This window comes from Narcine bancroftii, chromosome 1, assembly GCF_036971445.1.
Source record: "Narcine bancroftii isolate sNarBan1 chromosome 1, sNarBan1.hap1, whole genome shotgun sequence".
Taxonomy (NCBI): Eukaryota; Metazoa; Chordata; class Chondrichthyes; order Torpediniformes; family Narcinidae; genus Narcine; species Narcine bancroftii.
This window is the reverse complement of record NC_091469.1, coordinates 478,132,822-478,154,767: the sequence shown is the minus strand read 5'-3', so window position 1 is coordinate 478,154,767 and position 21,946 is coordinate 478,132,822. Positions and strand designations below refer to the sequence as shown.

Below are 21,946 nucleotides of genomic sequence, written 5' to 3'. Positions count from 1 at the left end.
TCCTCACAATTATAATATTTAAATCTTTCCCCTGATTCCCTTTTTCCACCTTATTTATATTTACATTTCATCCTGAAGCAGTGGCAGGGTTCTTACAAAGTCCCTTGGATCCTTAAAAAACTATATTTCCCCTCCCACCCTTACTATCTTCAGTATTGCCAGGTGAAGAAGGATAAACTCGATTCCTTTTTGTTTAAAGCTCTTTCTAACCAGATCAAATTCCCTCCTGCATTTCAATAGTGCCATGTTTATTAGAATAAAACCTTCTCCCCCTCATATTCCACCGGACTCCCTCCCCTAGACTTCACACCCACCGCTGCCGCCCATAAAATCCTCTCTCTATCCTGGTTGAGGAGTCTTACCAGGATAGAGCATGGCCGTTGGTTTGGCCCCGAGTGTGGGATGAGAGACTAATGGGCTCATTCTATTCTTAGATTATTTCCAATTTGTTCCCTCTCCAACGTATCTGCGATCCACTTTTTCAAGAACTCCACTATGTCTCACCCATCCTTACCCTCCTTCACCCCCACAATTTTAACTGTATTCCTCCTACTGATGGTTTCTAAGGTATCTATCTTCTCCCACATCTTCAACCTATCCCTTTCCCATGCACCCATTTTGTTCTCTCTCTTATCCAATCTTTCTTCCACTCTCTCAATTCTCTCTTCCGTTTCAGATACCCTTTCTGTCAGCTCTTCCAGCCTTTCTTTGGTTGCCCCCTTGCCCTGCCACCAGTGTCTTCAAAGTTCTTTTTATCTGACTAATGGCCTCCAGTTATCTCTCTGGCAAAGGGCTTCAGGCCCTCTTGCCCCCTTTATCTGTCTTTCACCTCCCTGTAATGTCCTCTTCTTTCTCCTCCTCCACCTCTCTTTCTGACTCCAGGATGTCCTACTATGCTATTTTCCCACCAAATCCCCTTTGGCCACACTGCTTCTGGAGTCCTCCAAGCCTGACACCTCGAACACCCTCCAATGGCTCGGACCCAACTTCTTTGTGCCCACCGGTACTTTCCTCCATCCTCTTTTTTTCTTTCCTTTAATATTAACATTAAGTAGCCTTTTTATTGGGAAAAGGGTGGGATTTTGCCAATGGGGTGTGGAGGGCGGGACGGAAGGAGGAGTTGAACAATTCCAATGAATTACCTCGGGTGCAATGGAGGAAGCAATATTTACTGTTAAGATGGTGAATCTCCTCATGTACATCTAACATGTATGTCAAGGGCATAAAAGGAAGACCCCTGGGGATTCAGGTCATGCCAATTGTTGATACAACTAAAATGTTCAAGTTTTTTGTCACGTTCAAAGATGCAGTGATAGAGGTTGTAATGTGAGCAGGCCAGTAAACATCTCAGACATAGAAACGTATGCACAGTGCAAACGTGCAGAGTTACAGGTGATCAGTTAGTATAGAGCAAAGGCTGCACAGTTTTACTATTTTGGGGTTCTGCACTTTTGTACTGTGTCTTGCTTGCAGTGTATAGGATGTCTACTGGCCTGCTCGCAAAACAACCTTTATCACTGCATCTTGGTATATGTGGCAATAAACTTGAACATTTCAGTTACATCATCATTTTGCATGACTTAAATCCCCAGGGGATTTCCTTTTATGCCCTTGTCATACAAATTAAACTTACATGAGGAAGTTCACCATCTTAACAGTGAATATGCTTCCTGTATAGGGGAAGAATCTGTCCTTGAATATGGTGGCGCGAGACGGGAAAGAAACTATCCTTGAATCTGTGGTGCGAGATCTCACATTCATGAATCTTCTTCCTGACAGAGGGATGAAAAGAATGGGGTGGGGTGAGTCTTTTAATAGGTAGGTTGCTTTTTCAAGACAGCAGGAGTTTGGAGCAGATGGAGGGGAAGGGGTGTTATATGTGATGGTGTGAGCCATGTTCACAACCCTCTGCAGTTTCTTGCTGTCTTGGGTGGAGCAGTTCCCTTCCTATGCGATGACAGAATGCTTTGAATGTTGCACCTGTAGAAGTTGCTAAGGGATGCAGGTGACATGCCAAATTCCCTCAGGCTTGTGAAAAAGTAGAGGCACTGGTGCACTTTCTTGGCCATTGCGTCAATGTGGGTGAACAGGACAGGTCAGTGGAGATGTTTACCCCTTGGAATTTAAAGCTGTTGATTATCTCTGTCTCAGCTCCAGACGGGCGAGTTCTGCCCCTCTTCCAGAGGTCTATAATCAGCTCCTTGGACTTGCTGACATGAAAAGAGAAGTTGCTGTCCTGGCATCAAGCCACATCCCTCCATCTTCTGATGTCAAAATACCCCAAATTCAACCTGAAGTGACGCCCACTTGTGGCACTGTTCCATTGACACACCTACCTATCAGCCTGTTAGATTTTTAAAAATCCAATACCAAAGAGCCCTGCTTCTATTTTTAGGCCAGGCGCTTAAAATTCACAATGGGCCTATTCATGAAAATTATGTTAAAATTAAACAGCCTTTTTATTGGCATTTAGGGAGGAGGAAGAAGAGTAGGATTTTGCCAATGGGGTGGGGTTGAGAGTGTTGAACAATTGAGTTGTTTTGGGTCCACTGGAGGAAGCAAATCCACTATAAATAGGGAAGACTTCTGCATTTCTATCTTGTGATTAGTCCATTGAAAGACGACTCTTATGGGCTCAGAGAGCTAGCTATCGGTGTTCCATTGATAGTCTTTGTCCTGTACCAAGTATGTAGCAATTCAAAGAACACGTAACAAGAGAATCCATTGCAATATATTGATGTTTCTGTTTTTACTGTTTGATTCTGTATTTTATCATCCTCATGTATTGTTTACTTATAATATGTTTAATAAAAAGATTGAAAAAGAAAGAGTATCTCAAAACAGTTCACCTCCCAGTACATAGCCCATTCTTATGTCTGTGCAAGCTTGCTGTCATAAAAGTCCTTATACCCAACAAGTTCATGGTCAAAAGATTCCATATTATTTGTTTTAAATAACAATTATTTTATCTTCCACAGCATCAATTGGATTTTGTCTGCACCAACTTAAAGGATGAAGTGTGAACTCTCAGTCTCAACTTCACTTAAAGTTTGCGCATGTGTTGAGTAACTCGTCAAAGCTTGAATTGATTCTGAGTAAGTTATACCTGTCCCTCACTGGACAATTTCTCAGTTAACCTGTGTGTCACTCATTTGTTAAACTTGGCATTAACTTAATATTTTGAAATCATATTAATGGGCAAAGCTTTCACAGAATATTTGCTGGCAAGTTCAATTTTGTCACACAGAAACAATAGGATATGTGTTGTCCACTTCTACAGGTAAACTAAATCAACAATCTGATTGACACAGCAAGTGAAAAAACATAATTGCAGAAATACTCCTTCACAACAATCTCCACCAATAAATAGATTGTTTTCTTCAGGCAGCGGTGATTATTAAAGGGAGTCAGGATAGGACAAAGATTTTCAGTGACTGATAAACACAGAAATAGTTAAGAAAACTGGTCAGAGAACTACAAAGGATGGAGAAGAATAATCTAGATACTGAGTCGCTACTGGATCAATGTGAACTTGAAAGGAAATGGAAAAAGAGCCTTAACTCTAAAAAAGGAGCTGTATATATTCACGAATAACATTCACAGAGGTTCAAGGAAAGGCAGTGGTAGGTCGTAAAGTGGTTTCCATTGTAATGATAAAGGGGCAACAATTACTCAAGACCACCCACACAGCAAGGTAGAATGTGGAATAAAACAGTGACGAAAATCGCCAAACCCCTCTTGAAAAGAGATTGCCCTGGCCCTGTGACAATAAGCTTGAACTTGAACCAAAGTAGAGCTCAGGCAGAATAAGGCTGAAGTTAGATGGGAAAGGGCAAACTTGGGTGGTTGGAAAGGAATCCCAACACCCATTTTCAATGTCTTACCTTTCCGAGACCTGGAGAAAAACTTCATGGAGACAGGCGAGGTAGATGTGGAGCTGCCAGAGGAGTCCTTCGATGTCGAACGGAAAATGCCGCTGAAGCTCATCCGTCGGGGAGACCTTGGCGAAGAGTCTTGGGGAAAGGGAAAGACTGTTTTCGGAGAACCAGGGCTTTGCTTCACTCTCACTGGGGCGGAAACAGGACTGGATGGCCGATGGTAAAAATTTCGGGAAAAGAATCCTTTGGAGGGGCTGCCGCAGGTATGCAAGTTGTCTTCTCCCTGTGGAGAGGAACACAAGTCAAATCCTGTAGCACAAATCACAGTATAAAAATCCTCTGGACAGATGACATTCTGAACATTTCTACTTCATCCATGCACTTCAAAAGGTTTAATTTAATATCAGAAAAAGCAACAATCTTGAAAGTTTCAGAGAGAATAGATTATAGTTAAGACCGTAGTGATGTGACAGAAATGACAAGAGCACACAATGCTCAAGTATGAGGGGGAATAAAAACCATCCAAATAGATAAGCAGATTGAAATATGCGGAGTTTAAACAATCTTTGAAATGGATTAACACTTACGAAAATAAGCCCTGCTGGCCCACGAGCCTGAGTTTCCCAATTACAACCATTACCCAACGAACCCAGTACATCTTTAGAACATGGAATGAAACCAGAGCACCCAGAGGAAATCCATGCAGATCACAGGGAGAATGTATAAACTCCTTACGGATAGCAGTGAATTCTAACCCACTAGTCAGTGGTGCAATAGCATTGCAAGAACCTCAGCTCCAAAAGTGCTGCCCTAAAAGTCATGACTTTGGATGTACAAGAGAATGAGTCAAATTAAGTTAAGTACAGTCATAAAGCATGAGAGTCATAGAAGATAGAACACAATATTGTGTTGACCCAAATAAACCTACTCCACAATCAAACTAACCCTTCCCTCCCTCACAGTCCATGACCCTCCTTTTCCTTACATCCTTGTCTTCTAAATGTCCCTATTTTACCAGCTTCCATCGTAACCGCAAGCAATGCACTCCAGGCGTGCATATAAAAAAAGACCTCTGACATCTCCCCTAAACTTTCTTCCACTCACCTGAAACAGATGTCCTCTGGTATTGGCCATTGCCACCCTGGAAAAATGTGCTGGCTGTCCACTCTATCTATGTCTCTCCTAATTTTATACACCTCCATAACGTCATCTCTAATCCTCTGTGACTCCAAAGAGTAAAGCTCTAGCTCATTCAACTTTTCCTTATAAGACATGTCCTGTAATCTGTGCAGCATCTCCTCTGAGCACTTATTAAAGTTTGCACGTCCTTCTGATAATGAGGTGACCTCAACTGAACACAATATTCCAAGAGTTTTATAGGGCAGCAACATTACCTTGTGGCTCTTGAACTCAATCCCAACTAACTAAAGAAGGCCAGCATACCATAGGCCTTCTTAAACTCCCTATCAACTTCAAGGAACCTATGGACCCAATTACATCCTATTGACCTACAACCCATCCATATGTTTTAGAGGACAGGAGGAAACAAGAGCACTGGGAGGAAACCCACGCAGACACAGAGAGAATATACAAATTCCTTTCAGACAGCACCGGATTCGAAACCTTGTGGCTGGAGCTGTAATCTTCATCAATCTTTCAAATATTTTTCTATCTCTACCTTAAATATATCTAAATGGCATGGCCTTCACTAGCCTCTGGGTCAGAGAATGCCTGACATTAACTCCCCTGGAGAGAAGAAATTTCCATGCACCTCTATTTTAAATGACTGACCAATTCCTGCTGTGTAGTTTATCTTACACAAGCAACTCTTCACCTCCTAATTTCCAACTGTGACAGATTCAAACTACATAGAACATTAGAGCACAGTACAGGCCATTCAGTAAACAATGCTGTAAACCAACTCCACAACAATCTAGTCCTTCCATACCTCGCACCCATAACCCTCTATTTTTCTTGTATCCATATGCCTGTCTGAGAGTCTTCGATTATCCCGATTGTATCAGTATCCTGGCAATACATTCCAGGCACCCCTATGTACAAAAACCTACCTCTTACACTAGGAAACAAATTTCCAATATCTCCAACAAGGAGAAACGTCTTTATGCTGTCACCAGTTTGACTGTGGAAGTGGTTGAGGCAAATAGTTTGATCGCTTTCAATAGGAGATCAGATGACTTGAAAGTAAAAGGGAATGGAGAGACCTGACACAGTTGAACATTAGCAGTGGCCAGGACTGTCCAGGCATATTCTGAGAAACAAGAGTGGGAATTAGAACACTGATAGGGGTGGAGAGAAAAGTGGAGGATACGTCAATGTACTATGAACACCAGCACATAAAAGTTGGGCCAAACAGACTTTACCCTTGTTACAATTTTTTAACATTTAAATTTAGACATACAGCACAATAACAGGTCCTTCCGGCTTGTGCTGCCCATTTAACTTTCAATTCCATTAGGTCTTGGAGCAAGGAAACCAGAGCACCCGGAGGGAACACACGTAGACATGGGAAGAACATACAAACTCCTTACAGACAGTGCCAGATTCCAACCTGGATTATACTAGCAATGCTAACTGTGCCACCCTTAATTCCATGTAGCTTCATGCAAGTATTAGCTATTCTACTTCCAATGACTCCAAGATGTTTTTAGACAAGTCTGAGTGAGACAAGGGGTGGCAGACTTCCTCCTCCTTCCCCTCTTCCCTCCACCTCACCACACATAATCTAAAGACAAGAACGCATGTTGATGTTATGCATCCTGCAAACACCTCTGTTACATATTCTTTCAACTGGAAACTGGCTTGAAAGAAAGCAAAACTATGTAATCAAGTCAAAAGTAATCCCTTAAAAACAAACTTATTTTGCAACTGCTTTGACAGCAAACTGTCCAGTGGCTCATTTACAATAAAGAACCTGTGATGAGCAACATTTCCAAATCCCGTGCTGCAGAGAGGTAAATGTCAGTTAATAGTTCTGTATGATAGTCAAACGGTATCCTTTATGTAGCAAAGGTAAAAAATACATAACCGATGTTTTGGGCTTGAGCCCTTTATCAAAGTATGAGAAAATGCCAGCAGGCATCAGAACAAAAGGGGGGAGGCGGGGGGGGAAGGCAGATGATAGGTGGAGAAAGGAGGGAGGGGACAGCAGCAATGAGGGGGAGGAGGGATGGCTGGGTGGGTGAAAGATCTGGAAGGACAGGAAAGGGGGAGGGGAGAAAAAAGGTGAGCAGGTTTAATGGAACGTTGTAAAGTCAATGTTTAATGTCATCTGTCTAGACCAGTGGTTCCCAACCTTTTACTTTCCACTCACATCCCACTTTAAATATTCCCTGTGCCATAAGTGCTCTGTGATTAGTAAGGGATTGCTTAAGGTGGTATGTGATTAGGAATGAGTAGCAGTGAGAATCACTGCTCTAGACCTAATTGTTACTGAAATATTTTGCTTGAGAAAAATTGTCATTGGCCCATTTCCTTTGGAGATCTGAAACCGTGCACACAACGAGTCAATGAGGGATGATTAAAACAGTGGTTTTCAAATGTTTTCTTTCCACCCACATCCCACCTTAAGCAATCGCTTATTAATCACAGAGCACCTATGGCATAGGGAATACTTAAAGTGGGATGTGAGTGGAAAGTGAAAGGTTGGGAACCACTGGTCTAGAGTGCCGAGATGGAAAATCAGGTGTTGATCCTCCAATCTGCAGGTGGTCTAGGTGAGATAGTACACAAGGCCATGGACAAACATGTGAGAATGGGTGTATGACTCAGAATTGAAATGGTTGGCCACTAGGAGGTCGCTATGGTTGCGAATGATGAGCGAAGTGATCTCCCAACCTCCGGCAAGTCTCTCCAATGTAGAGAATACCACAAAGGGTGCACTGCGTGCAGTGAATAAGTCCTCTGGATGTACAAGTGTTGCTTCATTTGAAAGGCCTGTTGATAGTGGTGGAGGGGAAGTCATGTTTGTGGAAGAAGGCAGACATTTCGGAAGATTTGGACTGGAAGACCTCATCTTGGGAACAGATGCAGCAGACGGAGAAATTCAGAGAAGGGGGATGGAATTCTTTCGGGGACAGGGTGTGAGGAAGTGTAGTCCACGTAATTGTGAGAGTTGGAGGGGTTGTAGTTAATATCAGTCTCCTGGGATGGAGACAGAGTGATCCAGGAAGGGGAGTGTTGTTGGAGATGGACCAGGTGAGTTTGAGATCAGGGTGGAAATTGGCCATGGTAGATGAAGTTAACAAGCTCATCGCAGATGCATGAAGAAGCCCCAAGGTAGTTGTCTATATACCGGATGAAGAGTTGAGGGGTCTTGCCTGTCTAGGCTTTCAGCATGGATTGCTCCACAAAACCCACAAACAGGCAAGCGTAGGTGAGACTCATGCAGGTACTCATGGCTACTCCTTTTATTTGAAATAAGTGTGATGAGTTAAAGGAGAAGTTATTTAGAATGAGGACAAGTTCTGCCAGGTGGAGGAGGGTGGTGGTAAGAAATGCTTTCAGACCTTCTGTGTGAGAGATGGAGGTATAAATGGATGGGACATCCATTGTGAAGATGAAACGGTTTGGTTAGGACAGGGGTCTCAAGCTCAATTTACCCGGCGGCCGCTGGAGGTAGAATCTGGGTGAGGCTGGGCCGCATCAGGTTTTCCACAAGAAAAGCTCTTACAAAAACATTCCAATGTTATCAAATGTCTTTATTTTTATTTTTTAACACAAAATAAGATGAAAAAATAAATAAATTAACAATTCATAAGAAAAAAAATAAAATCAATCAGTAATAAATAAATAAAATGAAAATAATAATAATACAGCAGATAGAGAAGACTGAAGAAACCACATCTAGTTGCTGACTGGAGAAATGTAATTATTATTATTCAGATTCAAATGTCTGTATTAACAGTTCTTTAACCTTTAACTTTCTGAACATGAATGGAACATTGAACATAAACTGTTATGAACGTCTTCTTCTGCCGACTTCTTACTGCTAGAGATCTGGCAGCGCTTCCTCTTGCATAGCCGAGCCACATTTGGCTTAAGGGAGGAGGCAGTTGAGACCCTCAGTAGGGCTTGAAGATGCTCGTCATCAAATCTGGACTTGTACTTGGACTTATTGAAGTTCAAGGGGGAGAAGAGCTTTTCGCACAAGTATGTGCTCCCAAAAAGACACAGGGTCCGCTTGAACATTCGGGAAAGCTCAGGGAAGCTGGGGGGCAATTCTCTCAAAAATTGCCCAAGCTTGTCTGCTTTTCCACTCACCTCCCTGAACTTGGTTTTGGGTTCAGAGTTGCACTGCAGGTCAATGAACTCCATTTGAAGCACAGGAGGGGCATCTTGCACATCAAAGGAGAAGGGGTCCGCAAAAATTTGAAATGTGGCTCTGTGCATCTTGAAGTCTGCAAATCTGTGATCAAATTCCTCCTGTAGCTTCAAAATGACATCCACATACTTCTCACCACTGAATGGTATGCCTGAATCCATGAGTGCCTTGCATGCTGGGAAATGGCAAAGGTTTGTCTGAGAAAGCTGGGCTTTCCATAACATAAGTTTCGCAGAGAATGCTCTCACGTTGTCATAGGCAGCACTGACAAGTTGTCCCTGGCCTTGTAACTTCTTGTTCAGTACATTAAGCTCATGTGTAATATCAACAAGAAAAGCTAAGTCCATGAGCCATTTGGGATCACTTAGCACGGGAACAGCAACCCCATCTTTCTCCATGAAGGCTTTCACTTCTGCTCTCAACTCAAAAAACCTCTTCAATATGTTTCCCCTGCTGAGCCAACGTACCTCGGTGAAGTAGAGCACATCCCCATAATCTGACTCCATTTCCTCTAAAAAAGCACCTTCTGTGCTTTAAGCTCCTGGATCTGATTTGGTTGATGCATTTCACGACAGACATCACATTGTCAAACTTCAGGCGTTTGCTGCAAAGAGCCTGCTGTTGGATAATGCAGTGCAGAGCAATGGCCTCCTCCACACTCTCCTCTTCCAGTTTTTTTTTAACAAGTGCCACCAGTCCATTTTCCCTCCCTGTCATTGATGGCGCTCCATCAGTTGTTATTCCAACAAACCTCTTCCATGGCAAACCGGCATTCTCAATGGCATCACACAGCTGGTAAAATATCTCCTGAGTGGTGGTCTGGCCATGCATTAGAATTACTGTGAGCAACTCCTCTGTGACTTCAAAATTGTCATCAACACCACGAACATAGATTGCGAGCTGGGCAGTGTCGGTGATGTCTGTGGTCTCATCAAGAGCGACTGAGTATACACTGAAACATTTTGCGTTGAAGTTTCAGTGTTTAGCCGATGCGTCTATTCCGCTTCTTTTTCTGTCCCGCTGAGCAACAACTTCCGGGTTCAGACTGGACGCCGAGGTGCGTGAAGTGGGAACGGCCGCGTAAATTGTGCATGTGCCGCGTGCATATAATGACAAATAGAAAATGCATACAAATATGCTTATATTCGCAATAAGCCCAGCCGATGTCCTGCCCCCGAGAGCAATATACCCCACCGTGATTGGTAGGTTCGTTCAGCTCCGCACACCACACTGAAAAGTGCCAATCATATCAAACTCGCGGGCCGCACTAACATTAAACTTTCATATTAAGGTGGGGCCACAAACTATCGTCCCGAGGGCCGCAGTTGGCCCACGGGCCACAAGCTTGAGACCCCTGGGTTTGGAGAACCTGGTCATTGAGGAGATGGCAGGTATGTTGCGGATGTAGGTGGGGAAGGATTGGACAAGGGAAGAAAAGATAGAGACAAGGTAAGATGTAACTAGTTCTGTGAGGCAAGAGCAGGCAGAAACAATGGGTTTGCCTGGACCTTTGCTACATGAAGGACACTTTGACCTGCTGAACTTCTCCAGCATTTTGTGTTTTTAATTCAACCACTGCGTCTACAAATTTTTGTGATTTACATGAAGGATGTTGTTACTTTGAGGAAGGTGTAGAGAAGATCTACTAGGATGTTGCCTGGATTGGAGAAGCAAGGTTGACAGAACTAAGGCTTTTCCCTTTGGAGTGAAGAAGGATGAGAGGAGAATTAATAAACATATATAAGATTATAAAGGTGGACAGCTAGCATTTTTTTCCCAGGTTGACAATAGCAAATACATGAGAACATTGTTTAAGGTGAGTGGAGGAAAATTTAACAGAGATGTCAAAATTAACTATTTTTTGAACATTTTATTTTTGATTTTACAGACTCATGCTTTATGAACAATATAGATTAGTCATCCCTTTTTACACAACACTTTATATCGTCTTCTTTTTCCCCCTCTTCCCTTTCCCTCCCACCCCAAATTAACAAAAACATTAACTACTGAGATTAATAAATACATTAGAATAACAAAACAAAAAAAGAGACAACAAAAAAAATTAAAAAGATTTGTGGGGGATGACGACCAAGCCTCAAAGTTACTTCCTCAATCTTGGCATTCCGAGGCTGGTGTGAGCCTACTATCCATTGATCCTTATAAAAAAAAAGCATTGGGAAGTTTAATCACCCCTGCGTTCCAATGTACCATGGGTATGGTTCCCACTCCTTAAAGAATGTGTTGTACTTCCTCCTCTGATTATAGGTAATTTTCTCCAGGAGAATACAGCTCTGCATCCCCGTGTTTCATCGTGCGGTACTCAGCTGGGAGTCAGATTTCCAGGTAACCGCTAAACATTTCTTGGCCACCACCAAGGCAACTTTTACAAATTGAATTTGGTATTTGGACAGTCTCAGACTCACACCCATAATATCGCCCCAACTGGATTCTGTGGATATTCCAGCCCTGTAATTTTTTTCGAGGATGTCCCCTAGTTCTACCCAAAAGGATCTCACCTTGGTGTATAGCTAGGTTGAATGTACAAAGGTTTCTGTCTCTACGCCACATCTAAAGCACAATTCAGAAATCTCTGACTTTACCTCACGCAGTTTTTGTGGGAAGAGGTATAGTTGGTGCAGGAAATTAAATTGCATTAATTATTGCCATCATATGGTCCCAACACAAGTCAGACCAGCATCGCTCCTGGATTGCTGTTTCTAATTCTGACTCTCATCTTTGTCTTCATTTGTGAAGGTCTGGTTTTGGGCCCTCATTTTGAAACAGAAGATACATAGCAGAAATGAATCTACATGTGATCCCCTTTTGAATTAGAGTTTCCATGTCACTACACATCAGCAGGGCCATAGACGGGCCTAAACTGCCCCTCAAAAAAAAATCTTAATTGAAGATAGCAAAAGAAGGTCTTATTTCACAGATCAAATTTATTTTTTCATTACTCAGATGACATGAGTTTCATAACAGTCTTTGATACACCTGATCCCTTTCTGGCACCAGGTGTCCAGGATCTTGTAACCCATGGTCATAGGTATCAATTTATTCTGGGTTAGGGGTGTTTTGGGGGACAATCCCACTTTTAACCCAATAATTTTGTTTATTTTTTGCCATGTTTGAATTATATGGGATTGTCTGTTTTTGCTGTTATTAATTTGGTATCCCATTTATATATAATCTCTCCTGCATTTCTCACCTACAGCATGTTGACCAATTTGTGCCCAAGAGGGTATACTGACCTCCTCAAAGAGTGAGGCGATAAACCGCGATTGGGCTTCCCAATAATATTTTTTGAAGTCTGGGACTCTCATTCCTCCAAGATTTTAGTCCCAAGTCAACTTCTCTATAGAGACTCTAGCCACCTTATTCCTCCAAAGAAACTGCCTAACATGTCAGTTGAGTGCCTTAAAGAAACTGGGGAAATGGCATAGGCAAAGATTGAAAATGATATTGTAGCCTTGGCATCACTTTCATTTTGATGCAGTTAACCCTGCCCATCAATTTTATGGGCAGATTTATCCATCTATGCCGGCCATCCTCGATCTTTCTGAGGTAACGTTTTGTCACAAAGCGCACTGGGTGCCTGGAATGCATCGCCAGGGTTGGTGGTGGAGACTGGTACAATACAAAGACCCTTAAGAAGGGACATGAACATAAGAAAAAATAGAGGGTTATAGGTGTGAGGTAGGGAACCATTAGATTGTTCTGGAGTATCTTTACACAGGCCAACTTAACATTGTGGGCTGAAGGGCTGTAATGTTTGATGTTCTATGGTTCACAGATTTAATTGCAATTTTCAATAAGAAATTCTACTATTTATTTGAAAAGGAAAAGTATTTAAGGCAGAGCAGCAAGTGAAGAGTGCCTCCTCTTTCCCTCAATCTGTGACAAGGCAATTTTCTGTGCTGCAGGTTAATGATGAGTGAACAGAAGTAAGGCGTCAGATAAAAATCAAACGCTAACTGCATTTTGCTTTTGCACAGCCTCTGCTTGTGAATGTGGTTTGTGTATCTCCGAGACTCAACTTGTGTACTGGAAAAATGTCGCCACAACCTCCACCACTTCCTAATCCCTCCCATTCCTTGTCTCTGATGAGCAGGCACAACTTGGGTGTAGTATCAGGAAATACCTAACCTCTAGATAACCAAGAGTGTAATCTGACTGACATGGAAGGAGAGTAAAGAAGCAACCGCTTTTAAATTGTGCATTATATTCCGAGCAGCTAAAAGAGGAAGAAGGAAACTAGTTCTTCAACGAGAGGGGAAATAATATTGCTGAATAAATAAAATGACAGACTGTTTCACTTCCGTTTTCATGGCTGAAGAAACATTAAATAGAGCAGAATTTAACAAGGGTGCAATGTTAATGAGGTTTTTTGCTAATGAGAAAGTATTGGAGAAATCAAGGAGATGAAAAGCAGGCTAAATCTTTGGATTTGATAAACTGCTGCAGATGGGACAGAAAGAAATGCAGATGCGATGGTGACAGTTGTTTGAGGTTTGGTGCACAAATGCGCTGGAGAAACTCAGCAGTTCATGCACCGTCCATCGGAAGTAAAAGCATGACGAATGTTTTGGGCCTGGGCCCTTGGTGAGGAAGGGCTCTTTCTTCCAAACAGTTGGTTTCGGAAATCCTGAGATTTAGGTGATGTCTCTTATGGTTTTATTCTTGTTTTTCAGCCTCATAATTAGCTTATTTGACTTTCATTGGTCCTCGTCTTGAAAAATGCAACTACAGATCAAAAGCTTGGAAGCAAGCCTCTCTTATATCTGCACCAATGAAACATACCTGAGTAATCACATGTGAAACCAAATGGTCCCCTGAAATGGGGGAATTATGTATAAAAAGTGCTGTCATTTCCATATGGTCAAAACAAAATATACAGTATACAAATAACCAAAAATAAAATCTGGAATGCATACTTCAATCACATGTGAATTGTTTAATTACAAATTTTAAAATTTGGAGCGCAGGGACAAATGAAGGAAAAAAAGTGTCTTTGTTCCAAACATTGTGGAGGGCACTCTATACATGTAAACAAACAAAGAAATGTAAACAAATTGACTGAGCAATACAGAGAGCGAGAAAAACTGTAAGTGGAAAAGTAAGAGTCCTGAAATGAATCCCTGATTTGAGTTTGTCGTTGCGGAGTCTGATGGTGGAGTCTTGTGGCACCTACACCCTTTTCCCGATGGTAGCAGCAAGAACAGAGCGTGTGATGGGTGATGTGGATCCTTGTTGATTGCTGCTGCTCTCCGATGACAGTGTTCCCTGAAGATATTCTCAATGGCGGGGAGGGTTTTGCCTGTGATGTCCTGGGACATTGAATTCAGGTCTCTAGTGCTGTGAGGCAATGACTCTACTAACTGCTTCACTGTGACACCCTGGAGTTAATCAGCCTCTTCCTACCTTTCTTTTTCACCCTGAAAATGTACCCCTTAAGTACTGACCTCTGAAAGCTCGTAATGAAACTGCCACTCACAGCCTTTTATAGTTGACATTCCAGGGCTTTAAAAAACTGCTCCATAACAATCATTCCCCTCACACCACATTCACTTTTAGCCTGTACCTTCCACTCACCGATCCCCCTGCCTTGTAAAACAATTTCTCCCTCACTTCCCCTCAACATTTTCAGCACTTCTTTTAAATCAATTCTCAACCTTTTCTGCTTCAAGGAAAACATTTTAAATGCTCCCATTAACCTTCATTGAGGCCACAAAACATGAAGCCCTGAAGTGAACATGAGATTCTGACCCATAATTTATAAAGATTTAGTGGTTTTACCAATCCTTCATGAATTTCTGATTGGATTTCACAAAGATTTATCAGCCTTCAAAGATTTATCAGCCTTCAGTTCCATTAATTTTTCCATCACCTGAGTTTTAATGATATTAATTTGTTTCACCTTCTTATTCACTCTATACCTGCTGTTCTCCGTTGTTTCTGGGGTGATTCCTGCACCCTATTTTGCAAAGAATGACACAAAATATGTGTTTAATTTGTCTGGGATCTCCTTAGTTCCTATTGTAATTTCTCCTGTCAGTTTGGAAAGAATGGAGGTAATAGGTGGATAAGGGAGAAAGGGGCCAGGAAAGTGGCTATGGAAGCAAGTCTGAGTGAGTACATGGTCATAGAGCTTGAGAACAGCAGGGATTTCCCTGCAGCTCTCACTCCCCATCTATAATCCCCACTGTTCTGAAGCTCAACAACCCCAGACTCACTTCCACAGCCACATTGCTGGTGTGCGCTCCCTCCCTTATCCACTTATTACCTCCCACCTTTGGGACCGTACTCCCAAAGTGGAGGACACTTACCCCTCCCCCACACCATTTTATTCTCCCCCTTACCCCTTTTTTCTGACATCTGCTGACATTTTTCATTACCTTGATGAAGGGCTCAAGTCCAACATATTGGCTATACATCTTTATCTTTGCTATATAAGCTGAGGTTCACCAGCATTGTGTTTTTACTTCAGTGTCTACATATTTTTGTGTCTTTTCCATTTTTACATATCTAATGAAGCTTTTCTAGTCTGTTTCCATTCACTAGCTCAAGTTCAGGTTTATTGTCAGATTACATACATGACATTAAATACCACCCTGAGATTCTTTTCCCTGCAGGCCAGGCAGAATTTCTACTTCTCAGTAATGTGAACTGAACTCAAGAAAAAGGCACATAAACAAAAGAGAGAATTGTAAACAAAGAAAAATGTAAACCAACTGACTGTGCAAATCCAGTAACAAATGATATGCAAAGTAAGTGCCCTGCAATGTCTCTAATTGAGTCTGTTGTTGAGGAGTCTGATGCTGGACGGGTAGCAGCTGTTCCTGAACCTGGTGGTGGTACAGAGCATGTGCTGGGTGGTGTGGATCCTTGATGATTGCTCAGCGTTACTGGTCCTCTCAAACTAGGCTATGATGCAGCTGGTCAGCACACTTTCACTACACATCTGTAAATGTTTGCCAAGGTTTCAGATATTACCCCATATTCTGCATTCCCTTCCTTTTCAATTTCTTGGTTAAACCTTTGCTGGTTAACTCTTTTTGGCAACATTTAAAGCCCTTTTGTTTGATATTACACTTCCTTCATTGGTTGGACAACACTTTTTGTTGAGTTTTGATGTAAATTACATGTTGATTCTCTGACTGTCATCTTTTCCCAACCTACCATTGTTGGCCTGCGTCCCTCGCTGCAATCCACTTTGTTTAGTTAAGACCATGATTCCAAATAAAATAGTAGCTTTCAATCTTCATGTAACATTCTCTCTCAATGTCATGACTCTTCCAATAATTGCCCCATAAAGACAACGTTATTAATGAACTGTCTCGCATTAAACAGTATAAGATCTGAATCGCATTAAACAGTATGAGATCTGAAAATGTCTGTTAAACGGCTGATACACAAACCTACAGATTCCAGAACAGAGGGAAAGATACTGTTGTAAGATCCTTGAATGGATCTCACACAGGCATAAGACGATGCCATGGTACTGACTTTTATAACTATGCTTTTCCCCGTACCCTACTTTGACTACTGTTATCTTATTTATTTATCTATTTATTGCTACACTACCTGCTATCCGAGTTGACTTGCTTGGATAGCATAAAAATTAAACCTTTACTGTATTCCAGTACACGAGACAATAATCAATTGATTCATAATTCTGCACCATATTGAACTAGAATATCAGGAAGCATACACTCTGCAAATTCATCCTTCACACTAACCACTAATTCAGTTTGCCCAGTTAGTGTAGCTTGAACTTGTCCACAGTCCCCTTATTAAGTGTGTCTCTAAATTCCTGTCCCCTTCTAGTTGGGGGCCTACTCCCCAATAGTGAACATTTCTCTTACTAACTACAGCCCATCTTTCATTGTTAGGGTTATCTTCCTCCTTGTCCATTTTGCACTTATCTACAAAAAGGTTTGCCCTGGTCATTCAGATTTGTTCTTCTCCGAAATGTCCCTACACTGATGAATCATACACACCAGAAGCAGGATTGGGTCACTCAAGCCTGGTCTACCATTTAACAAGATCATGGCTGAACTAATCTTGACCTCAACTCCACATTCAAGTTCAGGTTTATTGTTATCTTTAACATATCAAATATGTTTGATATGTGATAAAATTTGTTTTGCGAGCAGTCCAGCTAGACATCTCATACGCAGAACTATAGAACCATAGAATTCTACAGCACAGAAACAGGCTCATCTAGTTCAAGCCAAATTATTATTCTGCCTAGTCCAATCCACCTCCACCCAGGCCATAGCCCACCAAACTCCTCCCATTCATGTACCTATCCAATAATTTCTGAAATGTCAAAACGAAGCCTGCATTCACCACTTCAACTGGGAGCTTATTTCACACTTTCACCATTCTCGTTGTGAAGAAGTTCCCCTTAATGATCACTTTAAACATTTCACATTTCACCTTTAACCCATGTTCTCTAGTTCTTGACTTAAAATCCTGTGTGGGTTCCTTGCCCACAAGTTGCCAACAGTTTGCTGCCCATGTACATCCTTCAGCCGCAAGAGCCCTTGCTGGTCTGCTACTGGGTCATTGTCCTTGGGTCGTCTCCTCTGCTTCTCAACAAGGGGTGTTCTCCCCATTACTGGGGCCCTGTGTTATTTTTGTGAATCTCATTTCAACGGAAAATTGGATCCAAAACTAAACCCAAGATAGATCATGATATCGTGTGTGGAATGTTGAGGTAATAGAGTTCTGAAAGCTCAAAGTAATCCCTTTCCCAAACCAACTTTAACAATCTTATATCAATTCTTTCTTAAAAGTCACTGCCACTTTAAGGCTCGGTTTCTCAGTACACCTCTGTGGGGGCAGTAATATGAACATATGCACTCAGTAAATCCACTGCCATTGATTGACAAAATGCTGGTACCCTTTTCTACCCTGTTCTCTCGAGCTGCTGGTCAAGGTCAAGTAGTGGATTTGAAACATTGTAAGCAAAAACCAAGGTACCTAGCTGCAGAACGTAAATTTGAGCAGAAGATCATAACAGAGAATTTGAAAGGCATAATGTCACCAAATAATTAAATCGTAAAAAGGGAATACATGTGAATTGATTGATATTCCACTCTACTCAGGTTTAAATGGGGCAGGTGATGGTGATGTGTGTTTTGCTCCAGACACCCTCATAGACTTTGACACAGCATTAACATTTACAAGGAAAACATGGAATATTACACCAGAGGAGTCAATTGGACCTCTTGACCCTACTCTAGTTCTTTGAAATTCAACCCATATCTTCGTCTAATTGAGACAACAGGCCTTCCAGCCCATGAACCTGTGCCGCCCAATTACATCCAATTGACCTACAACCCCAGATGTTTTGAAAGGTGGAAGGAAATGGGAGCACCCGTAGGAAACCCACACAGACTGTGCCGGATTTGAACCCCAGTTGCTCGCACTGCATCAGTGTTGTGCGAACTGCTGTGCTAACTGTGTGGCTTCAGGTGTATGCTAGGTTCCCTTGAGAAAGCCATTATATAATCTGCTTCTGCTACCTTCACAGAGGGTGAATCCTAGATCATGACTGTCAGGGATTATTCGGGAATTAGGTGGATGACAGTCATTAATACAAATGAGAATTAGTCTTCAAGGAAAACTTGTTCTAATGACAATAACAAGCAGTAATCGGTTTTGAAATTAAAAGGACAGCCTTGAAAGCAAACAGTGCTGTCTGCACAGCACTGTCGACTCAAGCCACGTATTTTGTAAACTAATGTGACCAGGAGATGTTCTTGTCTGCATCAGCCAAATGTAAGATAATTAATGTAACGGTGTTAATTGGCATACATCAATCAGGCATCATACATCTTCAGCTAAGTTATTTGCATCAAACTCGGGGACATACATATAAGGTGCGGGTCAGGGGGGGCGTTTAAGGGAAGGGTGTGGGACAAGTTTTTTTCCTCCTATGGAGAGTAATAAGTATCTAGAACCCGCTGCTGGGAATAGCAGATAGAATAGTAGCTTTTAAGTCTTCTAGATAGATATATTAATATGCAGGAAATAGACGGATATGGATCATGTGCAAGCAACTGAGTTTTAGTTTAATTTGGGCATCAGGTTCAGCACAGACACATGGGCTAAAGGGTCTGTTCCTATGCCATACTCTTCAATGTTCCATCAGTGTGATTGAGACCAAGAAAGGTCTGTCACTTGGCACATGATATGCTGTCGGAGGTATATTTTTTTCTACCCATCAATAATCTGAGATATTTATATACACAGAGTTAGCCCTCACAATATTAATCCTGGGTGTCTTTGTTTTCTGCTCAGAAGCCTTTAGAACATAGAATATTACAACACAGTACAGGCCCTTCAGCCCACAATGTTGTGCCGACCTACTCCACAACAATCTAATCCTTCCCACTCTCATATCCATAACCCTCAATTTTTCTTCCATCCATGTGCTCATCGTGGGTTTCCTCCTAGTGCTTCAGTTTCCTTCCACCCTTCAAAAATGTACGGTAATTATCGGTTAATTGGTGTATATGGCAGGCATAGGCATGTGGGCCGGAAGGGCCTGTTACCGTGCTGTGTGTCTAAATTTAATATTTCAATTTATCTGAGACATTTGAATATCCCAACTGTACCATACTCCAGCACGCTCCCCCCCACCCCCACCAACGGCAATGTATTCCATGCACCCACCACTTTCTAAGTAATAAAGTTACCTCTAACATCTCCTCTAAACCTCAATTCACCTTAAACAGACGCCCTCTGGTATTTGCTACTGTTGCCCCCGGGTTAAGGTGCTGGCTGTCCACCCTCTCTAAGCTCCTCATAATCTTATATACGCTGACAAGCCACTGCTCATCCTTTGTTAATCCAAAAAGAAAAGCCCTAGCTCTGACAAACTTGCTTCATAAGAAGTTCTTGAATCCTGGTAACATTCTTTTAGACCAATGCTATGAATTATTTTGGCATAGCAAAGATGCTTGAACATTCAGAGGTGTCTTGTCAGTTACAATGTGCTCCCATCGGTAATGACCATCTTGCATTTGGAAACATTTAATAGAAAATTATTAAAAAGCATTTTATTTAAATCCTTTAAAACTCCGCAGAATAATATATATTAGACAAATAAAGGATAACTACTAAATATATTAGTCAAGTCCATTTTTATCATCAATCTAATTGCACAAGTAAAATCTGGTGAAAAAGTGTTCTCCAGTCCTCGGTGCAAAACATGCAGACACACAACAGACTTAACACACATACAGACAAACAATACATATTCAGGACAAGTATTCATACATATAAATAAATAAATATTATTCTCTGAATATGAGAGTCTCAGATGGTTGTGAGCAGGTCCTTCGGTCATTCAACATTCTTAGTACCCATGGGAAGAAGCTGTTCCTCAGCCTGGCTCTGATACTCCTGCATCTCTATCCCGACGGGAGCAATTGAAAGATGCTGTGTGTGGTATGGAAGTGGTCCTCAATGATCTTTAGACAAGAATCCTGGTAGATCACGCCAGTGAGGGAAGGGAGACTCCAGTGATTCTCTCTGCCACACTTATGGTCTTGTGGATTGACCTCCAATCCATTTCTCTGTAGCAACCGTACCACACTATGATGCAACCAGCTAGGATGCTCTCAATAGAGCTCCTGTAGAAAGTTACTCTGTTTTGCTTTCTAAATTCACACTGACCTGATGAGTATTTCTAGCAATTTCTGGTTTTGTCTCAATGGCTGAACAAAAAAGTTGATTTGGTAAGATTAAGTTGATCGAAGAAGAAAGACATAAGCTGCCTTTCATGATGTTTTATTAAGCCAGGATACAGCGCTATTGCAGCATCAGTAGCCTGGCTTCAAATCCTGCACCGTCTCTAAGGAATTTGTACGTCGACTGGGCTGACTGCCTGCCCCTTTTCCTGGGTTATGTCCTGGCTCATGTTTCCATGGAGAAAGAGCAGGTGGGTATGATGGGGGATTTCTGTTTCAGGTTGGCACCATAGGGGCTCGAGTGTTTTCTGGGTGGGGACGATCCATATACTGAGAAAAATGGCGGCACCGCCGGATCTGTTATAACGGCATTGCCACCAGTGGTGTGGACCCGGGAACAGAGACACAGCTCTGCTCTGAAGGGTTCAACTGCCTAGATGTAATGCCAACAGCTCCGTACAGGCTTTAAACAGCCTGTTAAAGAAGCCGGCAGTGTTTGTAAGTAAAATCCTGTGACCACAGAGGTCTGTGCCCAAGATGGCAGCGCCTGTGCTCAGCAGCGGCCAAGAAGGGTTGCAGACTCCGGGGGAGCATCGGACCAGTGCAGGCTCCAGAAACATGAAGAACACCCCCTATTGAGAAGGAGAGGCAGAGGGGACAACCCTACAGTATAGTGACTATGGCAGTGGACTAGCGAGGGGCTCAACGGCTGAAGGGTGACTTGTGGTCAGGGGACCCACACAGGCTGCAGGCTGTTGCAGACTGGTTCATAGGAACCAGCTATCACTGTCAGGTGTCAAGAGGGTGCTGAGGGCAAGAAGGGCTTCTGGCGCTGAAGGCTTCCTGATCTTGTCGGAGGACTGAGTTACCTTCCATGGTGCCCCATCTGCCAGAGCAACTGGTTTCAAGAAACCAGTGTTCTGCCTTTGCCCCTTATCCTGTTAATGAGAACAGCTCCGCCAGGCATATGAACTATGTCACACATGAAGGCCAGGATTTTGATTTAGTTGTCAAAGGTTGTA

General features: G+C 42.2%; 1 protein-coding gene and 1 long non-coding RNA gene across 6 annotated transcripts in view; one reads left to right on the top strand and one right to left on the bottom strand.

Annotated features, from left to right (window-relative positions):
* The window catches only part of LOC138751903 (5'-AMP-activated protein kinase subunit gamma-2-like), a 621,068-nt gene that overhangs the window by 331,558 nt on the left and 267,564 nt on the right, over window positions 1-21,946 (bottom strand). For all 4 annotated transcript variants that reach the window (XM_069914838.1, XM_069914837.1, XM_069914836.1 and 1 more), the window contains one exon: window positions 3,885-4,161. In XM_069914838.1, the coding sequence (XP_069770939.1) occupies window positions 3,885-4,161 (277 nt within the window). The remainder of the gene's footprint in view (window positions 1-3,884; window positions 4,162-21,946) is intronic.
* Window positions 1,684-14,137, top strand: LOC138751910 (uncharacterized). Of its 2 annotated transcripts, none has more exons than XR_011350259.1 (4): window positions 1,684-1,802; window positions 2,979-3,095; window positions 11,485-11,562; window positions 13,911-14,137. It is a non-coding gene; the product is annotated as an uncharacterized lncRNA (long non-coding RNA). The 2 variants fall into 2 exon arrangements; XR_011350260.1 differs by lacking the exon at window positions 1,684-1,802 and adding an exon at window positions 2,558-2,685.